The 24,569-nt window shown below is 37.4% G+C and overlaps 1 protein-coding gene across 1 annotated transcript in view; it reads left to right on the top strand.

Annotated features, from left to right (window-relative positions):
- TRHDE (thyrotropin releasing hormone degrading enzyme) overlaps positions 1-24,569 on the top strand; it is a 419,920-nt gene that overhangs the window by 225,712 nt on the left and 169,639 nt on the right. The window contains exons 4-5 of the mRNA XM_061121911.1: positions 7,216-7,370; positions 10,134-10,247. Coding sequence (XP_060977894.1) covers positions 7,216-7,370; positions 10,134-10,247 — 269 coding nt within the window. The remainder of the gene's footprint in view (positions 1-7,215; positions 7,371-10,133; positions 10,248-24,569) is intronic.

Below are 24,569 nucleotides of genomic sequence, written 5' to 3' on the forward strand. Positions count from 1 at the left end.
CCAGGGATCAAACCCAAGTCTCCCACATTGCAGGAGGGTTCTTCACTGTCTGGGCCACCAAGGAAGCCCAAGAATACTGGAGTGTGTAGCCTAACTCTTCTCCAGGGGATCTTCCCAACCCAGGAATCAACAGGGTCTCCCACATTGCAGGTGGATTCTTTACCAGTTGAGCTCCCAGAGACACCTGTGGTGGTACGTTTTTCATAGTGATTGACTTTCCTCAGAATCCAAAAGAGGAAGTTATAATACTTTCTTAAGGTTTGCATGCATGTGTACTTAGTCGCCTGGGCTTCCCTTGTGGCACTAGTGATAAAGAATCTGCCTGCTAACGCAGGAGACGCAGGAGACAAGGTTCAATCCCTGGGTTGGGAAGATTACCTGGAAGAAGGCATGGCAATCCACTCCAGTATTCTTTCTTGGAAAAATTCCATAGACAAGAGGAGCCTGGCGGGCTGCAATCCATGGGGTCTCAAAGAGTTGAACACGAATGAGTGGCTGAGCATGCCACAGACATGCTTCTTTGTCCATGGGATCTTTCATGGTAAGAATACTGGAATGGGTTGCCATCTCTTCCTTCAGAGGACCCAGGGATCGAACCCGCATCTCCTGTGTCTACTATATTGCATGTAGATTCTTTACCCACTGAGCCATCAGGGAAAAGCTTCTTAAGGTTTAAGCCAGATTAAAAAGGAGGGGACTATGCTAGAAGGGGAAGTTGGGGGGCTGTCAAGTAATAGTCTACTACTAAGGTGCTTAGACGTTTTCCCCTGGAAGTCAAAGAGTACTATCTGTCTGGGTGTCTGGGTCATTAGAGAGGCCACTGCAATAGGGGAGAACACGCAAAGAAAACGAGTAGAACGAGTTAAAAACACACACATAGATGGAAATCCTAGAACTCTGGTTTTCAAAAGTTAGAAGATGACAAGAAAATAAAACAAACAAGAAAATACACCAACAGCAAGAAATGCTAGTCTGAGAAGTAGAGGAGAAACTATGACAGGCCCTAATTAACAGTATAATTCTCAGCAATACCTAAGAAAAAACCCAGAGGTCTCCATATCTTGTAATCTTAGTGAGAGCTGTTTCAACAGTGTTAAAAGTAGAAAGCAAATTCTAGTGCTCTGAGGGAAGCAAGTAGAGAAAGCCAGATTATTATGGTGATGTGTGTAATCACATTCAATACTATTATATGAATATTTGCTATCTGCCTGTAGTCGTTAGGACTATAGTAATTAATTGGGAGCAGACTCCTATGCATAATTTTATCCAGGATTTTCTTTGAATTTCCAAGTAAATTAGATCCTGAAACATCTGAGTTTTCTTACTTCTGTTCTCAAGGCATATTAAAGAGTTGTGGTTGAACATTTTAATGGATAGAACCTCATGACAAATTTATTTTGCAAAAATTAAAACAATTTGTGATGAAATCTTATCTTCAAAGTTAAGCAGTGGAGTATTTCAGTAACTGAGGACATATTTTTAAATGTATTTTTTATTATTACTTTTAAAGTCTGTTTTTGTTTTTGTCTGCACTAGGCCTTTGTTGAGGCACAGGCTTTTCGTTGCTATGCTCAGGCTCTCTCTAGTTGCGGAGAGTGCGGGCCACTCCTCATTTTTGTGTGCGAGTTTCTTGTGTAGGCTGCTCTTGCTGCAGAACACAAGCTCCAGAGGGCACGGGCTTCAGTCCGTGTAGCACCTGGGCTTGGCTGCTCCGAGGCATGTAGGAGCTTAGGTTCCCAGACCAGGGATAGGACCCGTGTCCCCTCCTTTGGCAGGTCGATTCTTAACCGCTGGACCACCAGGGAAGTCCCTGAAAATACATTTTTTAACAGCTTCATTGAGGTATGGTGACATGCAGTCTATGTGACATGCACATGTGTGAAGTGTACAGTTTGATGTATTAAGGTATGTATTACACCCTTGAAATCATCACCATAATAAGTCGATCCATCACTTCCAAAAATTTCCTTTTTCTATTTTAATCCCTGTAAGCTTTGTCCCCAGGCAAGTACTGATCTGCGTTTTGACATTATAGATTAGCTTTCATTTCCTATTTATAAATGGCGTGACTCATACAGCATATATATTTTTCTTCCTTTTTACTCAGCGTATCTGTTTTGGGGCTCACCCATGTTGTTGCAGGTATTGACAATTCTTTCTTTTTATTGTTTAATAGTATTTTATTGTGTGGGTGCATCACACATTATTCACTCATATATTGATGCACATTGGATTTCCAGTTTAGGAGTATTGGAAGTAAAACTGTTATGAACATTTGTGTACAAGTCTTTATGTGGATATGTGCTTCCTGCAGATGTTCTTAAAGTTTAGAACTATTTATGAGATAAAGATGCAGAGCAGAATATGTGTGTGCTCAGTTGCTTAGTCGTGCCCGACCCTTTTGCGACTCCATGGACTGTAGCCTGCCAGGCTCCTCTAATTTTCCAGGCAAGACTACTGGAGTGGGTTGCCATTTCCCTCTCCTGGAGATCTTCCTGACCCAGGGATCAAACCCGCGTCTCCTACATCAGCAGGTGGGTATTTCTTTTTTACCACTGAGCCACCAGGGAATCCCTACAGAGCAGAAAGGCACACAGTATCTCTCAGTAGTACAGTAAAATCCAGGTTTCTATGTCCTTTGACATAAGGTTATTATGTCTGTAGAAGAATAATCCTCCTGTTCTGCCGGCCATAGACATGGTTCCCTGTATCAGTAATAAAGCCTGTGAGTGTCTGAGAAGCTGCCTTCTATTACTGACCCTTATGTGTTTCTCTGGTTCTCAATCACTTTATCTGAATCTGACTCCATTCACTCAAGATTCCTTGTCTGGTTGAAGTACGGCTTTGTTTCTCAGGTCTGACGCCTCTGCCCTTAGACCTCTGGAAACTAACCAGTCACCTGCCTGCTTAGGTTACCGTTGCCTGAGGTCTTTGGCACCAGCCTTCAGCTGCCCCCTCAGCGCGCACACGTAGGCTGCAGGTCAGACTGTGGCCGTGTGATGACTGCGCTCGGATGTACCTTCTTTATTCCAAACTTCTAGACTGCATCTGGCCTGTGTCTGGAGTCCCCGCTATGCCATTTGAGCCAGTCCACATCCCAGCGTGTGGCCTGACTTGCTCACTTAATCCTGGGGACCTGAGTGCCCCTGGCTCTTGGCAATCTCCAGGAACAGAAGTGACTCTCTTTTGCAACAGTCTTGTTCGTAAGTCCGAGTGTTCGTACTAGTAGATGGCACCAGACCTGCTCCTGCCGCTGCCATCTGCTGGTGGCAGACGGAGTTGACACAGTGTCCTGTTCGTATTTAGGGGAGGCCTCAAAATTGTCTGTTACATACGTGCGCTCTGTACAACTCTGCACCCGTTCTCTTCCTCTCTCCTGCTTCAGCCACGGCAGCCTTCCCTCTGTTTGTCCAGGATGTGCTCCCATGTCCTCCTTAGGTCTGTGCGGTTTGTCCCCTCTTCTCAGAAAACTGTACTTCCACATATCTTCCGACAGGTGGCAGATGCCTGCCTTGACCACACTCCACCCACTTCACTCCGCCAGTCAATCGCTGTCTTCCTCTATTATTATTTTTTGATAGCATTTGTCATTTACTCAGTTTCTTTCATTTATTTATTACTTGTGAATTGATCTCACACACACCCGCGTATAAGTGCCATGAGAACAGGGAACAAAGATCTTCGAGGGCGGAGCAATGCTTGTATTGAGAAAGGAGGTGCTCAAAAAATACATGCTTGTGTAAATGAGTGCATGTAGTGTCTCTATGTGCCTGTCAAAATCCTATTTATTTTCAGAAATCCAACTCAAATGCTGTCTCTTTCAAGAGCTAGATCTGATAGTCTCTCTCTTTCACAGCACTTTTTATTCTTTATTTCTGGTGTTAAGGTGTCATGTTTCCCCGTAGTGAATACAGGGGCCACACTTTACTTATTTTAATACACATCTCAGACTTACATGGGGGCTGCCCCAACGGCTCAGCGGTAAAGAATCGCCTGCCAGTGCAGGATAAAAAGTAGAAGTGGCTTTAATCCCTGGGTTGGGAAGATTCCCTTAGTAGGAAATGGCAACCCACTCCAGTATTCTTGCCTGGAAGATCCCATGGACAGAGGAGCCTGGCGGGCTGCAGTCCACAGGGTTGCAAAGAGTTGGACATGATGAGCAACTGAGCATGCACACATACACACAGACTTAAGGACGCAGCAAACGCTTAGATGTTGGTTAACATCATGAATAAATGAAAATTACCATTAAGACTTGACCATTTAATTTCTTATTATGAAATATTTAAAGCATACAGAAAAGAATCAATAATATTATAAGTAACACCCATGGATCCATTATCAGCTTTGAAAAATTAGCATTGAAAACATATTGGGGGTACTTCCTTAGTTCAGTGGTTAAAACTCTGCCTTCCAATGCAAGGGGGTACAGGTTTGATGCCTGGTCAGGGAACTAAGAGGTGTGGCCAAAGGGTAAAAAGTACAATAAAACAAAACAAAACATTGGAAGAATTCCCTCGTGGTTCAGTGGTTAGGACTCTGTAGTTCGATTGCCGGGGGCGTGAGTTTGATCCCTGACTGGGGAACAGGGGCCTGAGCTTTTGCATACTGCGCCGTGCATGGAGTGGCCAAGACAAAGCAAACCACATTTGAAATCCATTGTATGTGACCCTCTGTGATATTGTGATTTATGAGAAATATATCCAAGTTTATCCACACATGTTTTCTGGCTTACAGCTCCCAAGACCTTCAGAATTTTCCAAGTGAAGAGAGACCTAAAGTTGTCTTTTGTTACGTTAATAAAGTGACTTTTGGAACTCACCTAAGGATGGAGGCTGGTTGCCAGGAAAACTAACCTCGTGATTAGAGGGTTGGAACTTTTAGTCTCACTCCTTGGCTTTGAGAATGAGGAGAAAGGGGCTGGAGACTGAGTTCATGCCTCAGTGGCCAATGATTTAATCAACCATCCCTCTCTAATGAAGTCTCCATAAAACCCCAAAGGTGTGGGCGCAGAGAGCTTCCAGGTGGGTGAGCAGGTGGAGATCTGGGGAGAGCAGCACGTCTATGAGAGGGCACGGACGCTTTTCACACTCTCAGACACCTCTTGCATCTGGTTGTTCCTTAGATAGCTTTATAACAAACTGGTGATCTGGAAGTTAAATGTCTCTGAGTTCTGTGAGCTGCTTTAGCAAATTAATCAAACCCAAGCAGGAAGTTATGGGAATCTCTGATTTATAGCCAGTTGGTGAGAAGTGCAGGTAACAACCTAATCTTTCTGTTGCATCCTGATTTGAAGTGGGTGGTAGAACCTCCAGTCTTTAACCTATAGATCAGAAGCAAAGATAACAACCCAGGCTTGGGACTGGTTTCTGAAGTGGGTGGGGGTGGGTGGTGTGTAGTCTTACAGGACTGAACCCTTATCCTGTGGAATCTGATTCTGTCTTTGGGTAGATAGTATTAGAATTGAATTGAACACTGGGTCACTCTTGGAATTGCTTATTGATGGTGTGAGACAACTCCCCGCTGCTTACGCAATTTGCATACAATCAAAATTGACTCCAGAAATATAAAAGACTGTCCCTCATTCCTTCCTTCTCCTTTCTTCCCTGAAGTGATCGTAATTCTGAATTTGGTGTTTATTGTTCCTACACGTGTGTGATTCTGTGTGCATTTTACCACTACTATTTGAGCATGAGTGTGCATATGTGAGTACCCATTTTCTGCCTATGGTACTATTCGGCTTGCTTTTAAGTAGGGTATGATAAAGGGCATTCTACACCTTATTTGTTCCCTCAGCATTATGTTTTTCTGATTATCCATGCTGATACATGTAGTGTTAGAATCTAGTGGTGAGACTATTTCAACTATTGTATGGTATTCCTTCTTTAGAACTGTTTCACAGTTTCTCTGTCCAGTATCTTGGTGAAAAAAAGTTTCTCCTTTCACTTTTACAAACAGTACCGCAGCAACATTCTTGCACCATTTTTTTCCTTAGCATCCTGGGGTGTTACTCCGGGATTTATACAGTTAAGTGGAGCCAGCTTGCCAGGGTTTGAATCCTTACATCGCCGCTTGCTGGCTTTCCCAAGAAGCACTGACCACCATCTATCTCCAGCCCTTCTCCTGAGCTTGCTTGCCCTATCTCAGCTGCTGGCAACAAGCCATCAACTTGGCTTAGATCCCTTTAATTCCGGTAGATCCTATTGGAGCCAATTCCCAGATGCCATTTCTTGCTCCTGGAGCCAGACCTCAGCAGGCCTGTGGCTTCACTTGCAATCACTACTTTGCATTTATGTACCATTTCTGGTCCGTGGAGAGGTTTATTTTCCAGCCTGGAGATGATGTTTAGCTTTTCCTTTTCATATTTTATTTATCATTGCTATGTGTTTGGAGCATGAACTGACTGTGTCTCCTTAACCAAAAGTTGATAATATACTACCTTTACCACCTTGTAAAGTAAGCAGATATCTTAAAGTCATCTAATCATAGATTTTTGGAGCTGGAAAGGATTTTAGAGATTATGATGTCTAATGACCTCATTTTGTAGGTGAGAGAATTGTGGTCTTGAGAAATTAAGTGATTCATTGATGTCATATATTTAATTAATGATGGAGGCAGGACCAGAACCAAAGTCTGGAGGTTCCCTCAATAGTCCTTTTGATACTACATCATCCATTATAACTTTCTTTATATGAGCTATATTTACATGTAACATTTTATTTTGAACAGAACTCAAAAATACATTAAAATTAAGCAATTAGAAATATGGGTGTCGGATTTTTAAACTGCTGTGAGCTGTTTTCTTTTGAACAATGTTGAGGTAAAAGCCAGTACAGTATTCACTGCATTGAGCTGGATATATTTTCATTAGAAGGCACAATGCCTCTTGACTCTGTAGGTTCCTGCTGCATTTGGTTTCCTTGACTTTCTGCAACTTATTAGGATAGGCCCATCAATAACCGTGCCGATCCTTCCCGCCTCCTCCACCTCTGGGTCTGAAAATGAACTGTGATGGATGGATATGGCCAGCGTTTACAGTGATAGCCTATATTTCTGCTGTCACATAGAAATGGCAGGTAGTTTAATTTAGAAAAAAAAATTACTAAGAAAGAGCAAGTATTTTTTTTAATGAGAATTTCTGGACTTTTGTTGGATATGCATTTAGAATCTGATGTATTTGTTAAAGCCTTTGGAATTGTTTTATTTTATTTCTAGATCTTTTAGCTGTGCCTAAGCATCCGTATGCTGCCATGGAGAACTGGGGACTGAGTATTTTTGTGGAACAAAGGATACTGCTGGACCCCAGTGTTTCGTCTATTTCTTATTTGCTGGATGTCACCATGGTCATTGTTCATGAGATATGTCACCAGGTATGAAAAAAGGATCAGGTGTAAGTATAATTGCAAACTATGGAGAATGTAAACTGATTTCAGAAACTTAGATTAGGAGTTCAGTTATTATCCCCCCAATTAGGTTTTGATTCGGTGTAGAGCATTGTGTAGTTCTTTTCAGAAGATATGTCGCTTTTCTCAAATGACAGCAAAATGAAAGCAAGCGCACAGGTTGTATTGAATAAGCAACTGCCATTCAGTTTAGTTGAGGAGTGAGATGACATCGCTACCCAGCAAGCCTCTTTGGAGACCCCATCCACTCGCTATTCTTTGTCAACCTTGCTTTATTTTCTTGTGATTATTGGTGTGTATATATGGTAAGTGCAGTGATGGCGATGATTTATTGCATTGCTGCAAGATGCAGCTGAGTTCTGTGTACATGTCAAAATTTGCTTTTGCTGAAATCAATTTGTTATTCCCCTTCTCCCATCACACAGACACTTAGGAAGTCTTTCACTAACTCAGCCACAGACTCTTTGTTCTGAAATGATTGATATTTTTTTGTCTTGGCATGTTTAGAAATTCATATGTAAATTAGCCAGCTTTGTCGTGAAGCTGAGATAAAGTTAATTTCATGCACTTTACTACAATGAGCGAAAGGTATTACAGAGATTTCACAACGCCTATTTGAATCTTGAGTCTAATGAAAAGAATAACTGAAAATAAACGTCTGTGCTTTAATAAAAAGCAATCCTTGTCCTGGTGACCAGAAACTGTGGATAGTTTTTAAGTGAAAACACCAGAAATCTCAGTGTGAAACCGCAAGACTTCAATTTGTTATCAACCCAAAATCTTTTTAAAAAGTTTGAAAACCTTAAAGAGAGGTAGAAAATGTTGTCAGTGAAAGAAGCTGAACAGGTAAATGCTAATACATGAACACAGACTTCATGCTAAATTGTTCCAGGCCACATGACTATTTGCCTAAATGTCAGCCTTCTGCAGTGAACCTGTGTGGTGTTTGTACCTGCCAAGCTGGTCAGCTAGGGCACGTGTTCCTTGCTTCAGTGACATAAGCGGATCCATTGTAGAGATAACTAGTGCTTCTCTATTGTGCTAAAAGTGGTTTCCAGCTAATCATACAATTCTTTGATGCAAAAACTGATTCCTTTTTGAACATTCCTAGACGTAAGTTACATGTAGAGTTCTTTTGAAATAGGAACACACTGATCATCGTTGTTCCTAGACCTGGATTTCATTTGTTCCAGATTCTCAGCTACTTTCTTGTTCCAGCTTAGTGATGTTCGGCTACTTCCTATGAGGAAACGAACCAGAAGCTGGGAGAAGCACATGATAATTTCCACCGTCAGTGCCAAAGTATTTTCTACGTTACCATCTCTCCTCACCTACTTCTTGTTGCAGTTTTTAAGATAGACTTTCAATTTAAGAGAGAGGGAACACTTATTGCTGATCAAGAATAAAAACATACTTAAAACATCACTTAATTTGTGGTCATCACCATGTTCAGAATTATCTTGTATTTGTATTTTGATTAGAGATCCTTTTGAGTAAGAGATACTTTATTATTAATATTGAAATGCTCTGCCACCAAGCTTTTTAGCTCTTAAAGCCGTAGAACTATGATCTGATACTTGCCTACTGCCTTTTCCTTCTGTTTCTTAAATAACTCACTCCCACTTAGAATCTTCGCACTAAGAGTTACTTATAAATGCCTGAAATCCTCTTGCCTAAGGCTTTCTCATGGCTCCTTCTTATCATTAAAGTCTGAGCTCAAATGTCATCTGCTCAGAGAGAACCTTTTTGCTTTTACAATCTAAAGAGACCCCTCCCCCATACATATCACGTTATAATAAGACCTGAAATTCTATTGTTCCTTTGTTTATTCTTTATTTTCTATCTCACCGCATTGTCCCTTCCTCCACAATAAAGTGTTCGCTGCCTCAGAAGGGACGTCGTCTGACTTTTCATCATTAAATCCCAAGTGGCACAGTTCCTGGTATATAATGCTTTCTGTTCGTTTTGTTTTTTTCATGAAAAAAGAATTCCTTTAAGCTTTTTCTGAACTCAGCAAGGATTTCAGAGTAATGCATCATGATCTAATCAAAACACCAATTAAAAATTACAACATTATTTTTCCTGAAGCAATCTTAGAGGTTTTTTTTTTTTTTTGGTCCAACACTCATTATCATAGAATCATAGAGTCAGGGGTGGAGCATCTTGAAAGCCTTTAGTTCTTTCAATCCACGGACAATGTCTGTGAACTCTCTCTGCCACTGGAAGGGGCTGCTTCAGGACTTCCGTGGTGAGCTCATGACTTCTTGAGGCAGTACTTTCCATCTTCATCCATTTCAGTCTGTTAGAGGGTCTCCTGAATTTTTAGCAACCTCTACTGGTTGACAAACCCCAATTTCCATCCATTAGTCCTGATTTGTCTCCTGCAGGGCCACAGAACCCAAGCTTCTTCTACATATTAGGTCTTCAAATATTTGAAGACAACTGTTAGCAATTTTTTTTTCCTTCTCCTGAGTCCTTTGTTTTCCAGATTAAATATTCATTTTCTGTTCCTTGATCATTTTATTTTTGTTCCCTGAATTCACTTATTAAAAAGTTAGTGTCACTCAAGTAGTCAAATTAATAGTCTTGCTATAACCTATTTTAAGATCACAAAATCAATTGGAAAATGAATTCCAGTTGTGATCATCATAGTTTAATACACTTGATTCTAGACGAGGTAACTCTGGCTAGATGTGATTGTATCTGATGCCCGTTCATCTGTGATGGCAGTGGTTTGGTGACCTCGTGACCCCCGTGTGGTGGGAAGACGTGTGGCTGAAGGAAGGCTTTGCTCACTACTTTGAGTTCGTTGGTACAGACTACCTCTACCCTGGCTGGAACATGGTAAGTGCATTCTCTTTAACTGCTTGGAACTCTCAGTGAAAGCTTGATTCCATGTCATACTGGGCTTATCTTATCGTGAGACGTGTTTGAAAATGCCAACTGATGAAAAAAATTAGCTACCCAACAAAGGAAATGTAACCCAAAATATAAACGGTAGTATTCCAGAAGAATTCTCATTTAGTTATTAGAACTAAATAGAATCTGATTGTTTGTACATTGATTTCAAAATACTTCAAGTTTTCTAAATAAAAATATTTTAGATTGCAATACTTGATAACAAAGATAATCTATCCCATAAATTGAGAAGGTAATAGCAATCGATAAGTTATATTTTAAACATGTATAGGATACTTCAATATATAGGAAGGAAAATGAGAACTTAATTTTCAGTGTGATGAACTCAAAACATAGCTAAAATCTTTGATACATTATTGTTTTTACTTTAGGATTAAATGATTTAATAAAGTGAAGTGAAGTCGCTCAGTCATGTTTGACTCTTGAGACCCCATGAACTGCAGCCCACCAGGCTCCTCTGTCCATGGGACTTTCCAGGCAAGGATACTGGAGTGGGTTGCCATTTCCTTCTCCAGAGTATCTTCCTGACCCAGGGATCGAACCCAGGTATCCTGCATTGTAAGCAAGACGCTTTACCATCTGAGCCACCAGGGAAGTCATTTAATAAGAGGTCACTAGCTTTATAAAGAGTTGTGCACATTATATCCAAACGTGTATGGGTGAATCTTAAGTAGGGTTTATTGTACCAGAAGCAGTGATATTCTTGAACATCCTAGAAGAAAAAGTGGAGGGAGGATATGATTTCTATATATTGTTTAATATAAGTTTTTCATTTTATGGGCTTTCCTGGTGGCTCAGATGGTAAAGTGTCTGCCTACAATGTGGGAGACCTGGGTTCGATCCCTGGGTTGGGAAGATCCCCTGGAGAAGGAACTGGCTACCCACTCCAGTACTCTTGCCTGGAAAATTCCATGGACAGAGGAGCCTTGTAGGCTATAGTCCATGGGGTTGCAAAGAGTCAGACACGACTGAGCGACTTTACTTCGCCTCACTTCGTTTTATACAGGCTTCCATTAATGAGTAAGTGACTATGTTATTAAATAGAACCCAGGATATAGGTTGTTTTGGAATTTGAATTTTATTTATTTTTAAAATTTATTTTATTATATTTTTGGCTGTACTGGGTCTCAGTTGCTGCTCGGGGCTTTTCCCCCTGCTGCAGCAAGTGGGGACTACTCTTTAACTGTGGTGTGAGGGTGTCTCCTGGTGCAGAGCGTGGACGCTAGGGTGCATGGGCTTCAGCGGTTGTGGCGCATGCACTTAGTTGCTCCGAGGCACCTGGGATCCTCCTGGATCAGGGATCGAACCTGTGTCTCCTGCGTTGGCAGTCAGATTTTTTGCCCCTGAGCCGCCAGGGAAGTCTGGAGCTTGAATTTTAAATTTAAGTGGCACTATGTAAAAGTTGCAAAATACTAACATTTGTCAACTTCCAGAAGCTCAAATTTCACCTGTGTTATAGCTTGAGTGATAATATAAATTTATTTTACACCACTCGGTTTTGATGTTTAAACTACTAATATATGTGATCATCTAATTATCTGTCATGATTACAAGTGTGATATGGTGAAATATAAAGTTGTCCCTTAAGTCATGATATAACTTTTCTACCATACTCCTACTGAGTATAAAAAGTGACTTTACATATCTCAGAAGAAATGTTGCAATTGTAATATCATGCTGATATGTTTGAATTATCCAGTTTTATTTATATTTTATAAAAGCAACATGGTTCATTTGCACAAATGTGTGAGTTAATTTTACTTGGCCTTATATATCTAGGTATATATGTATAAATAATACAATTAAAAAATCTTATTTGAACTATTTTATTATAGCATTGAAATTAATTTAAAAAATACCTTTAAAGAACTTTGAAGAAAAATCATCAATAGCATGCAACATTTATTATCAAAGGTATTTTTAAAACAAATACGCAGTTTTAAAACTGAAATACCAAGGATACTGAAACATTTGTAAAAATATATTTTGGTTTCTAGTTGACTTTCAATCAAATTTGTTTAAAATTTTTATTTAATTTTCATTATGCTGTGTTATTACTGATTGATAATTTTGTTATGTTTTAATGTTTAAAATGTTAGTATTATAAATGACATGTTACTCTATAGGTAAGATTTTTTTTTTAGCTCGTTGAGCTATCTATGACAAAATCTATTCAGCATATAAAAATAAATCTTAGATTGAAAAGCTATGAACAGAATTATACTCATGATGAAAACTTACACCTTTTGATGGTTTTAGCATTGCAGTCTACCCCGAGTTTCAATGTTCCCATAAGGAATTTTGCTTTCAAATATTTTTTATATTCCTTCATTACTTTATCAATCAAACTATAAATGGAGAGCATTTTTATCAGAATATTGAAAATGAATATAGAGTATAAGTAACACTTCTGATACTTTGCCCTAAATACAATAAAGACCATGTATTGAAAGCACTTATAAACAATGCTTTGGTGTGGTAAGATATAAATCCGTATTTTATAATAAAAAATGGGAATTAATGATGGATTACACTGAGAAATGAAAGCACAAACTCCATTACAATTAACTAGGCAATAGTGAAAGCAAGCTTTATTATTATGTCCATTCATGTTCAGATTCTAAAGATCACAAATACTTTCTAGTATTGGCTGCTTTTGCTTTCTTAGTAGTTTTTAAAATTTGGTTTGTAGAGTACTTCAGTATATTAAATTTATAAAACCTATAAGAAGAGACTCTAAACAAATACTCCTCCATGATCATTAATATCTTCTTTGCAAACAAAAATTTAAGACAAGCCAGCCACATAAATAAGAAAGGATATTAAGTGACTTTAAGGCTGTGTCAGCACTATTTTTCATAATGGCATCAGCAAAAGAGTAAAAGAAATACTAGGAAGAACAAGAGTGATGTCTGTGTCAGCAGTAACTCATACTGTTGTGAGACGCACAAGAGCTTGCCTAGGAGAGCGAGGCTTGGGCTGCACCAGAACTTAGCCTAAATTAGAAAAGTCCGAAGGCAGACGTGTCTCAGAAGTAAAGCAAGCAAGCTGACCTCTTTTGCCTCTAATCTCAAAAACTGCCGTTTTATTATTTTTAGACAGCAACGCTCAAACACTGAAATACAACTTCAACTTGCTAGGGAGATTACTACGACAGCCTATGTTTTACAGAATAGCAATAGAGAAGCCCAGAATTACACAGCATTGTTAAGGAAGCTTTTGTTCTGGTTTAGGATAGTATACTTACGTGGCCTCTTAGGTTGTGTATATACATATGTGTGTGTTTATAGACAGTTTCTGCTACAGAAATAATCTGTTTTTTACATTAAGAACACTACATGAAATAAACACTACTATCAAATCTTTTTCCCCAACAAACTAATCAAGTATACCATTTTACAGATATGGGTCTTTACAGGGAGTGTGATATAAGCTCAGGGAATAGATTGACAAGAAGTAATTCAGATTCCAAAAAGTCACTTCACTTCCTGACTCATCTTATCATTTGAGAAATGGGATGATTGACTTAGTAAGCACACATGATTTTTGTGAATATAAAATGACTTGCAATTTCTTTGAAATGTGTGAACAAATGTGAGTAGGTATCATAGACCTGGAAAATAATAAATGCTCCATTAAAAGGGGCATTAATTTTATGTATAAAATACCCTAACACTTCCAACCTTAGTAAGCTATTTTGATGCCCTAGATTTTATAGCAATTACCTATAGATTGAGTTGGAACATAAGGAAGGCTGAGGACTGAAGAATTGATCCTCTCGAACTGTGGGGCTGGAAAAGACTCTTCAGAGTCCCTTGAACAGCAGGGAGATCAAACCAGTCAATCCTAAAGGAAATCAACACTGAATATTCTTTGGGAGGACTGATGCTGAAGCTCCAGTACTTTGGCCAAGTGATGTGAAGAGCCACTCATTGGGAAAAAACCCTGATGCTGGGAAAGATTGATGGCAGCAGAAGCGGGTGACAGAGAATGAGGTGGTTGGGTGGTATCACCGAGTCAATGGACATGAGCTTGAGCAAGCTCAAGAAGATAGTGAAGGACAGGGAAGCCTGGGGTGCTGAAGTCCATGGGGTCATGAAGAGTCAAACATGACCTAACAACTGAACAACAGCGTGTAAAGATTACAAAAAATTTTCTGTAAACTTTGTATCTAGACTCAGTCTCTCCAAATCAATGCTTATCTATATTGGCAATGTGGACTATTTTTTAGGTACATAAGCTTTATATCATGTTTTATTCATCAAACAGAAGTGTCACCGTCACTTAGATTATCTTGTGGGGTTAGATTTCATAGGGCGAGTCGACTTGACGACTTGATGACTATTCTATCAGAGTTTGTTGTTAAGGACAATATTATTGGATGAATTAATTTGCATTAAGCTATTGATGGCAGTCATATTAAATCTTACTGTGATTCACCCAAAGGGAGAAAGTAAAGGACCCATGCAGCATAGTTACTGTTCAACAGTTCTTTATCATTTTAATTTGAAAAAGGTCTATGATAAAAGAGTTTTAATACAGGAAAAGGATAAATAGTAAAATGATACCATGAAGAAATCCTTATTTTGCAGACCTGGTGCTGATGTAGGCAAAATCATATTCCCTGTGCGTATTGCACAGGTTTTCGCTATAATTTGTATCTATTTGATAGGTGTATCCTGTAGTTTCCTGAATGTAGCCTTGTAAGAATGTGCTTGCTATAATGAGAATTATTAAACATGTGTATACTCTTCTATTAAATAATTTGGGATGCTAAGGAGCTTCACACAGCAGTAACTGTAGACACTGATAAAGTCCAACGACTGGGAATTCTTAAATTTTTATGAGGGTACATACCTGGGCAAAAAGATAACTATTAATAGAGAATTGTGCAGCTAAACTTAATTATGCTAAATACTTAGGATATCTCAAAGTATATTGCCCAAAACTTTGATAAATGTTCTCAATTGTTTTTATCATGGGCAGGATTAAAATGGTAAAAATGAATTCTGCCATTAGACTCAGTATGTGGTACAACAAAAATTGCCTGCTAAATTTAATAGGTGTTGCAATAAAATTATCTTTAGTTCTTAAATTATTTTATTTTTATTCAAAAAGAAGTTGAGAAAATCATTGGTGAACTGAAATAGATACAGAGTTTATTGAGCTCATTTTTTCCAGTTTAAATGTAAAGATATACTGATTAATTATTCCAAACAATAATAAAAACTTTGCTATTCAGAGAGGGGGAAATAGAAAATTAGAAATTGTTTTTGTTAATATGTTACTTGTTCAGTTCTTCATGTCTTAAGAAGTCCATCTTTGATTTAATGTCTATAAAGAAAAATGCTTTCACTCCCTTTCAAAGTTAGTTAATATACATTTCAACAGTAGTTCGTATGTTGGTACTATTGCTTATGATTCATCAATATTAAAATATATTCACCCAGGAGAGCAATGGTGTCAGAGATGGACCATCTGGGAATTAAATATTTGTTTTAGAATCTTATCTTGTAAATACTGAATACCAAATAAATGTGTGTATATATATAGATTTTCCATGCAGTTGTATTTTGTCTATTGTGATTAAAAAATCCACATATAATATTCTCCTCCTGATGTCAGTAAATTAGAAGATGATGCAATTGTTTTCAACTGGTTGATGATATTTTATTCTCAATTGACTGACATATTGAATGTGAAAAATTTAAAGACTTATATTGGCTAGTCCCAAGGGTCTGTGATAATTTTTGATCCATCTCAGTAGCTTAAAAAGTGACATTTACATTGAAAGACTAGTTGGGGGTCACAGTCTAAAAGATGGAATTCTTTTTTGTGCTTTCCCCTTACTCTTCCCTCCCAATCCCTCTGTAAGTAATTTTTCTTTGTGTTGAAAACATTAACTTTTGTTTTTTAAAGAAGAGAAAAATTTTTTTTTTCTTATTTGAAGGAATCTGGGGAGCTTTAACCTTCTATTCTGGGAAAATGAGGTTGCTTTCTTCTTAGCATTAGTGGTCAGAGAAGTTTGGAGCTTTGGTGGACAATTTTTGCTTGTTGTTGTTTAGTCACTAAGTCGTGTCTGACTCTTTTACGTAGAAAAAGTTCACAGAGGAAATAAGAGCTAGCAAAGAGAACAGTCTTAGTGAAAAGTTTCTCATAGAATTCAAGTTTGAATTCTGAGTAAATGAAAGAGGATTCTGAGATGCATAGGCCTAATGCAATGAGAATGAGATTTACACTCAGGAATGTACAAATTAGGATAATCTAGGATGTCAGTGTTAAGAAGCAAGTCAGGGACTTGGCGTCTAATTAATGATGACTGAAGGGATAGTGGGGCTTCCCAAGTGGCTGAGTGGTGAAGAATCTGCCTGCCAACGCAGGAGACACAGGAGATGTGGGTTCGATCCCTGGGTTGGGAACATACCCTGGAGGAGGAAATGGCACCCCACTCTGGTATTCTTGCCTGGAGAGTCCCATGGATAGAGGAGCCTGGTGGGCTACCGACCACGAGGTTGCAAAGAGTTGGACATAACTGAGCATGCAAAGAACAGTGAAAATAAGAAATGCATCTGTTGTACTAACGTTAAAAGAATTCTCACTAGAGCTAATACATAACTAATTGGGTTAACATTTTCTCGTTAGGACTAATTCTGTGCTCTTTACCAATGACCTTACTGGTGTGCTGGTAGCCCTGTTGAGAATGTCAGTTAGAATGAAGGATGAATAAGGCCAGTCATTAATTAATTGTTGATGTACGTAAACTGACTTAGAAACTTTATGGCAAAAATACATTTTTGAGGGTAAAATGACAACTGAAGTATTGACAATACATTCATACATTTGTTTATACTTATAGATTTTATGTAACAATCAAGATATTGGCTTCACAGTTTGAGAAATGGAAACTTTTGAAAAGCTTATTATCAAAGTGTGTTGAGTCTCAGAAAATGTAAATCTGCTTTATTTACTGCTTCAATTGAAAAATCAACTTTTATTAAATACTTTTAGAAAGGGAAGAAAGAGTAAGCATAACTCATTAGTATTCATATGTACTTCTATACAGGTATGTATCAGAGAGATTTTTCTTAGTTACATTACCTCACTTTTTTTTTTTAACTACATGAATTTTTAAAATTTAAAACAAAGCTGCAAATTGAAATTTCATGTATGTTCTTAAAGGATGATTTTTTAAAAAGCCATTTATGTTCAGAGAGACACTAAGTGTTTCAGGTTTTGTTTATTTTAAACTTAGAGATAAAAGATATATGAGCATTCCCTTTGGAATAAAATATTTCTTCCAGAGACCATGTGCAGGTTTGCACTGTGTCAAGTTCTTTCTACCTTTCCTTAGGAATTGCAAAAGCAATCAATACATTGACAGGATTAGACACTTCCTAAGAAGAAAACTTTTGCTGAACCTGGAGCCTAACAATAATGCAAGGCTCTCCTTTTTCATATTAGGGATAATGCAGGAAAAGTTAAACCATTCATTACCAGGTAAGAGCAGTTTGTGAGCAAAATGTTCCAACTTGCTAAAAATGGTCAGACATCACTTGATAAACAGAAAATTGATGATGTCAAAAATTTATACCAAGACAATGAAATGTTCTGTTAGACATCATTGTTCATAAGTATTTATGACTTGCAGTAGCAGATTAACCAGTTTAATCTGTCCTTTTCCTACACTTGGTTTAAAAAAAAAAGTTTATCCTCTTATGATACATTAATTGTTCAACACTTGATATTATTCAGTATTTTCCCAGATATATTACAAAGAATTTGCTTTGCAAAATCTGTAACATGAACATAACCAAAAAGGAAAACTAGGGAACCAAGAGGACAACAAAAGAATAATTCATTAATTTTCTAATTATTAGTCATCCTTAACCAGGCAGCTATATGCTTTAAAAGACATTAGAACACAACTTATTTCTAAACCAGGAGTGACTGTTTCAGTCCATAACACTTTATGGGACTTTTTTTTTTTTTTCTTTTCATCAAGGTTACTTTAACATTGTTCAAATGTTACTAGACAAGGATGTGATAAATGAAAGTAGTGAGTTCAAGTGATATTTTCCAAGAGTCAAAAATGTAAGAGACCTTCCTGTCTAGAGAAAGCAAAAAGTGATATTTTGAGGCTGGTGAGATTTTGCTTCAATTACTCCAGTAACCCTTGCAAAAATAAAGACATGTAATATTTACTGTGTACCATTAAGCACTCTACATATGTTAATTCCCTGTGAAACGGTAAGACCTTCTGCTATGTGTCTTGAAAGTACACATCTTTGCTGTCGTTTTTCTTGCATCTGAGAGTGTGGTAATGGTTAGACGTCCATGCAGGCCACCACTCAGGCATCTCCCTTCAACTATGAATTCAAACAGATGTTTTGGGGTAGAACGTGTTTTGACACTGAGTTAAATAACCTCTGTGGGTCTACCATTCACAAAGTAAGCTTCTTTTGAAGCCATTTATATATTTAGCTTTTTACCTTTCCCTGGGACTAATGAAATAAAATTCTTTATGATTATTGGAATGTCATCTTTGTCATATTGATCTTTAAAAATTAAGATAAGTGGGGATGCTTACTTTTCTTGAAGAACCTACTTTAAATCCACCTGTGTCCAATTTATTCTGTTAACCATTTTATTTTGTCTTCTCCAAATTTCATTTATAGTTCAGTGATGCCTTTCCGGGTGCTATTAATATTAATTTTACATAAACTAGTTTGATGGATTGCTGCCACAGGTTTGCCCATTGCATTGTTATATATTTCATTCATTCTGTTTAATGAATTAATTCAGAGAATTATCAAGTACTGAAAATGAGACCTTCATTTTTCTATTAACAGACACCTGCTATATATCTGCTTCTTATACACTGTATTTTATCTTTTGTGTGGTGGTTTCAGTTAGAAGGTGTGATTAGATTTAGGATTTTATTTTTCTTACCTCTTAGTTGACAACCATGGAAGAAAAGTTATGACCAACCTAGATAGCATATTAAAAAGCAGAGACATTATTTTGCCAACAAAGGTCCATCTAGTCAAAGCTATGGTTTTTCCAGTAGTCATGGATGGATGTGAGAGTTGGACTATGAAGAAAGCTGAGCATCAAAGAATTGGTACTTTTGAAACTGTGGTGTTGGAGAAGACTCTTGAGAGTCCCTTGGACTGCAAGGAGATCCAACCAGTCAATCCTAAGGGAAATCAGTCCTGAATATTTATTGGAAGGACTGATGCTGTAGCTGAAACTTCAATACTTTGACCACCTGATGTGAAGAACTGACTCATTGGGAAAGACCCTGATGCTGGGAGGGATTGAAGGCGGGAGGAGAAGGGGATGACAGAGGATGAGATGGCTGGATGGCATCACCGACCTAATGGACATGAGTTTGAGCAAGCTCTGTGCGTTGGTGATGGACAGGGAGGCCTGGCGTGCTTCGATTCATGGGGTCACAAAGAGTCGGACACAACTGAGTGACTGAACTGACTGACAAGCATGCTTCTGTCAGAAGTTGCTTTGTTTATGGAACAGCTCAAACACAGATCCATACACCCAGTCAGACTGTTCATATTCATGGATATGTTTGGAAAATAAGATTTAGTGAAGTAAGTCTCAGAGGATTAGCCAAATGATGGAGCAGGAAGAACGTTTAGCTACCTATTATCATTTTTGGTATGGATCAGGTATTCTCTAACACTTATTTGGGTTTACCTAGGTACAATAGCTATTTATTTTTATTTAGATTTTGAGTGTCTTTCTGCTCAGTTAAGTTCTGTTCCTTCCCTAAGCTTTACAGCTTGGCTCAGAAGATGAGTACTTAAAAAAATTTAAAAAGATTTCTGTTCTTCTCTTTGTAGTGGTGGTGATGGTGATGGTATGGTGGGGTGTTTTTATCTAAATATTATTTATTTCCCAAGTTTTCTGATTCCAGACCTGACTGATATCAGAAACTTTCCATTAGGATGCAAATAGAAATTGAATCTCAGTGTGTGTTTCAAAATTCTCTGGATTACGTTTTATTAATCAAATATTACAGGGTCTTCTTAGCTTATTTTTAATGTGCCTGAAAATATTAGCAACTTCTTGTGATTGATGTGTGAAACAAATGCATGAAATACCAAAAATGACTGGCAAATCTGATTTTATTGAAATGTCTTATCAGCTTCTCAAAACAATTAAGCATAGAGATAGAGGAAAAGATTCTTATTGCCAAAGTAGACAGATGATTATTGAAAATATGAAGAAGCCGTTACCTCTTTATGCAGAAGATCCTGAAGTGACATGTAGAAGAGTAAGTATGAGTTCATGTGAACTAACAAAGGACAAGAATTAAATCTCTCCCACTAAACAGTACACTTCATCAGTTAAGGAAGTTTATTTCACCATTATTTCTCAACATTTAACCCAAAGTATAGCATCAGTGAGGTAATCAATAATAAAAGTCTGGTCAAAAGTTAACAAAAATTTATGAAATGAAAGACATCAAAATTTATGAAAGATTGTAACAGTGTTTATATCATATAGGAACTCATTCATTTAATTATAAATAAAGGGGATATTGAGATTAAAAAACATGTAAAACTATGTTGGGTAAGTGTTTGAAAGAAAACAGAAGGAAAAAAAAGTCAAGAAATCCTAAAAAATAAAGGGAAGCTAAAATGATATGAACATTTTAAGAGGTTTATGTAAAAGCCCGCGGCATATGGCGATTGTTCACAGTGATTTTTGGGGGGCTGCTAGAATCAGAATGAGCGATGTAATTAGACAAACTGTTCATAATTATTACTGTGATTGACATTATTTGAAGCACATTCAAGGTTATTCTGTAAGACCCACGATTATCATAATTAATAAATATATAAATGACCAATTGATAGTGACTTCTGCCATGTCAATATTGCTCTATCTTAAAGGTTCTTGACTAAGTATGCAGAAGGTTTAGAATTTGGTTGAATACAATGCAGTCCATTTTGTGTTTCATCTTAGCATTTCCTCTTAACTGTGTCATGTCTTGGATAATATGGGACATGACATGTTCAGCCTGGATGTTACAAACGAAACATAAGTCAACTGAAGGGTGTAGTCTTTGAAGAGACTCACAGTTTAAGGCACTTTCTTTATGTTAATCGTGTTTGGGAGTATATCAGTTCATAAAAACATGTGCAAGGGGTTATTTGGGGTTATGAGAGCCTTAGAAAGTGATCCAAAATAGTCTTGTACAGATTTAATTGCTCTTTTAGTTACTGCATTGACTAAGGTATCTTAAAGTGTTTGTCACTTGGCAGTGGACGAAATGCGGTTAATGGTTAAAAGAAATAAGAACATTAGGACAATTTTGGTTACTTATTGTAAGGCTTATGTGAAATTACAGAATAATATTGTATGCTTTGGCCATTTCTGATGTGGAGAGCCAACTCACTAGAAAAGACCGTGATGCCGGGAAAGATTGAGGGCAGGAAGAGAAGGGGGTGACAGAGGATGAGATGTTTGGATGGCATCACTGACTCAATGGACATGAGTTTGAGCATACTCCAGGAGATAGTGAAAGACAGGGAAACCATGGGGTTGCAAGGAATCAGACACGACTTAGCGACTAAACAACAGAGATGTCCTCAGATAACTCTGTGTGTGTAAAAAGTTTCTGTAAAAAGTTATGTGAATGAATACAGAAGTAAAATTTTCAGTGCAGTGCTTGTTTCATTATAAGTATTAATGGTAATTATTTATAAAATTATGACTTAATGCCTATTTAATGTATGTGTGTTTACGTAAGTTTGACTTTAAGTGGACTGCTTTAACAATCTGCACATAAAAATGTTTATCAACATCTTAGGCATGTGTATTTAAACATGAGATTTTGAAATGTTGATTTTTTTAAAGAATGTTATATAGAAGCAACACTTATTTTCACTACATCTTTAGTTTTATTTCATTTATTGTATAATTTAGATACCTACAAAATGTTAATTTTAATCAGCTAAATAGTGAATAATATTTCACAAGTATATCTAGCTAACTTTAAACTGAGTAAATCTTAAAAAAAATTTTGGACATTTTAGAACTTTATAAAAGTATGTTGAAATATAAACTTATAGAATAAAATTATTTTAATATTTAAGACACTTGAAATCCAAATAATTTCTGATGCTTACAAATATGACATTGTGTTATGTGTCTACAAAAGATGTTAATTGCAAAGTCACAGAGATACAATATCACATAAATAAAACCTGATGAATATCTTCCTCCAATATGCTTGTTTTTCTTACTTGAATTTTTGATTACATTCCTATCCTTATATTTGTCCTGATTTGAGTAAGTCATGAAGAACAGGAGTGAAGAGCCAAAATATGCACTACTAGGTATATCCCTTTTTCTAGTTTTGTGTAAGCAGGAGGTTCGGATTAGTAATGGCTCATGTGGCATTTTGTTCAACCTGTGAAGTTTTGAAAGTGTTTATCTTATGGTAGTATAGATTTCCAAAGACACAAACTATGAATGACATAGCTTCTTTCTTCTGTTTGTGATGGATCAGCGGCAACTGAGTCAGCATTTTCACAGACACTGAAATCACTTTCACCCAAACTTTCACTCTATTCTCTGCTCCCGTAGTATTTTGCTTGGCTGCCAATCCTTTACCCATCAAATAGCACTAATGTGTTGTACATGTATCTATTTTCCCCATCATAAAGGGAGTTGCTTGGAGCTAGGAATTGTGTCCCAAATGCATTTGTTTCTCCAGCCTTAACACATGAAGGTTGCGTATACAAAACCCTCAGTAAAAACGAATGGAATTAGATTGTATTGTTCAAATGATTTTTGTCAGATATTCTTGTTCATTTGACACTATGGATTAGAAAAGTACCTTTATCTATGTTCAAGAGGATATTGTCAACATTAAACCTGGAATAAAACATTGCTTTAAATAAACAAATGAAAACACTGAAAAAGGAAATACTTGTATCTATTTGCTTATCTATATGTGTATCTACATACATATCTAAATATCTATGCCTATGTCTATATTTATGTCTAAATCTGTATTTGATTCATACATTCTGGAATTTGAAAGTAAATACCATGTTTGTTCACCCTTGGTCATCACAAAATGGAGCTAAATTGTAGATGCTTTGTGATCACAGAGGTAAAGCCCGTATCTCATGCTGTTTGTGCGTAATTGTGCAATATTGTCCTATTTTGTTTTGAGTTGCACCTCCCTCCAGTCCACCTTCAGGTATTCATAGTCATCTCTCTAAATATATGTCTGATGATGTCACTTCTTAATTCTGGTTTCCTAACTGGCATTGAGGATCTTGATTTTGTTCTTGTCTGTCTCTATGTACTAATCACTATTCATTTACCCATCATACTCCCTGCCTTCTGCCACAGAGAACTCTGGAGCCCCCCAAATAGGCCAGGCTGTTTCAAATCTCCATGACTTTCCCCATATACCCGCGTTTTTTCTTTCTGTCCAAAATGCCCTTTTCTACTATATTCTAGAAAACTCCAATCATCCTTAAAGATTCAACTCAAACTATCAGTTCAGAAGCTTTCCTTCCTTCTTCCAGGCGGAAGAAATGACGCCTTCCCTATGAGGTCACATCATATTCTGAACCTATTTCTATTTGTCTATCTGGCAGGTGTTATTAATATTTGTCTTCATCTTTGTCTCTCATTCTACTAGTATAAAATCTCCGAAGTTGGATTCATGTCTTTCTTTTTATGCTCAGAACCGGGTATACCACATGGGATATAGCAGGTGCTCAACAAATATTTGTAGAACAAATTATCTTACTCAATCTTCACAACCACACATGTTTACAAATGAGTGTGCTGAGGTCTGAAAAGACTGAGTACCTTGCTTGTGGTCAGACAGTTAAGTGAATGGCAGATTTTTTTTTTCCAGTCTAGGACTCTGTCATCAGCTTTCTAGCAGTGTTCCCGTCTTTTCTCTAAGGAATACTGAAAGAGCCATTTATTTCAGATCTCTCCTCCTAGATATGTGAAATCTAAAAAATGGTACAAATAAACTTACTCACAGAACAGAGTCATATGGCTACCAGGAGGTAAGGGGGGATAAAATGGGAGACTAGGACTGACGCATACATACTACTGCATTTAAAATAAATAACTAGGAAGGACCTACTGTATAGTGCAAGGAACACTACTGAACACTCTGTAATGACACATATAGGAAGAAAACCTAAAAAAGATCATGCATAACTAATTCACTTTGTGCACAGC

Source organism: Dama dama, chromosome 3 (genome assembly GCF_033118175.1).
Source record: "Dama dama isolate Ldn47 chromosome 3, ASM3311817v1, whole genome shotgun sequence".
Classification (NCBI taxonomy): Eukaryota; Metazoa; Chordata; class Mammalia; order Artiodactyla; family Cervidae; genus Dama; species Dama dama.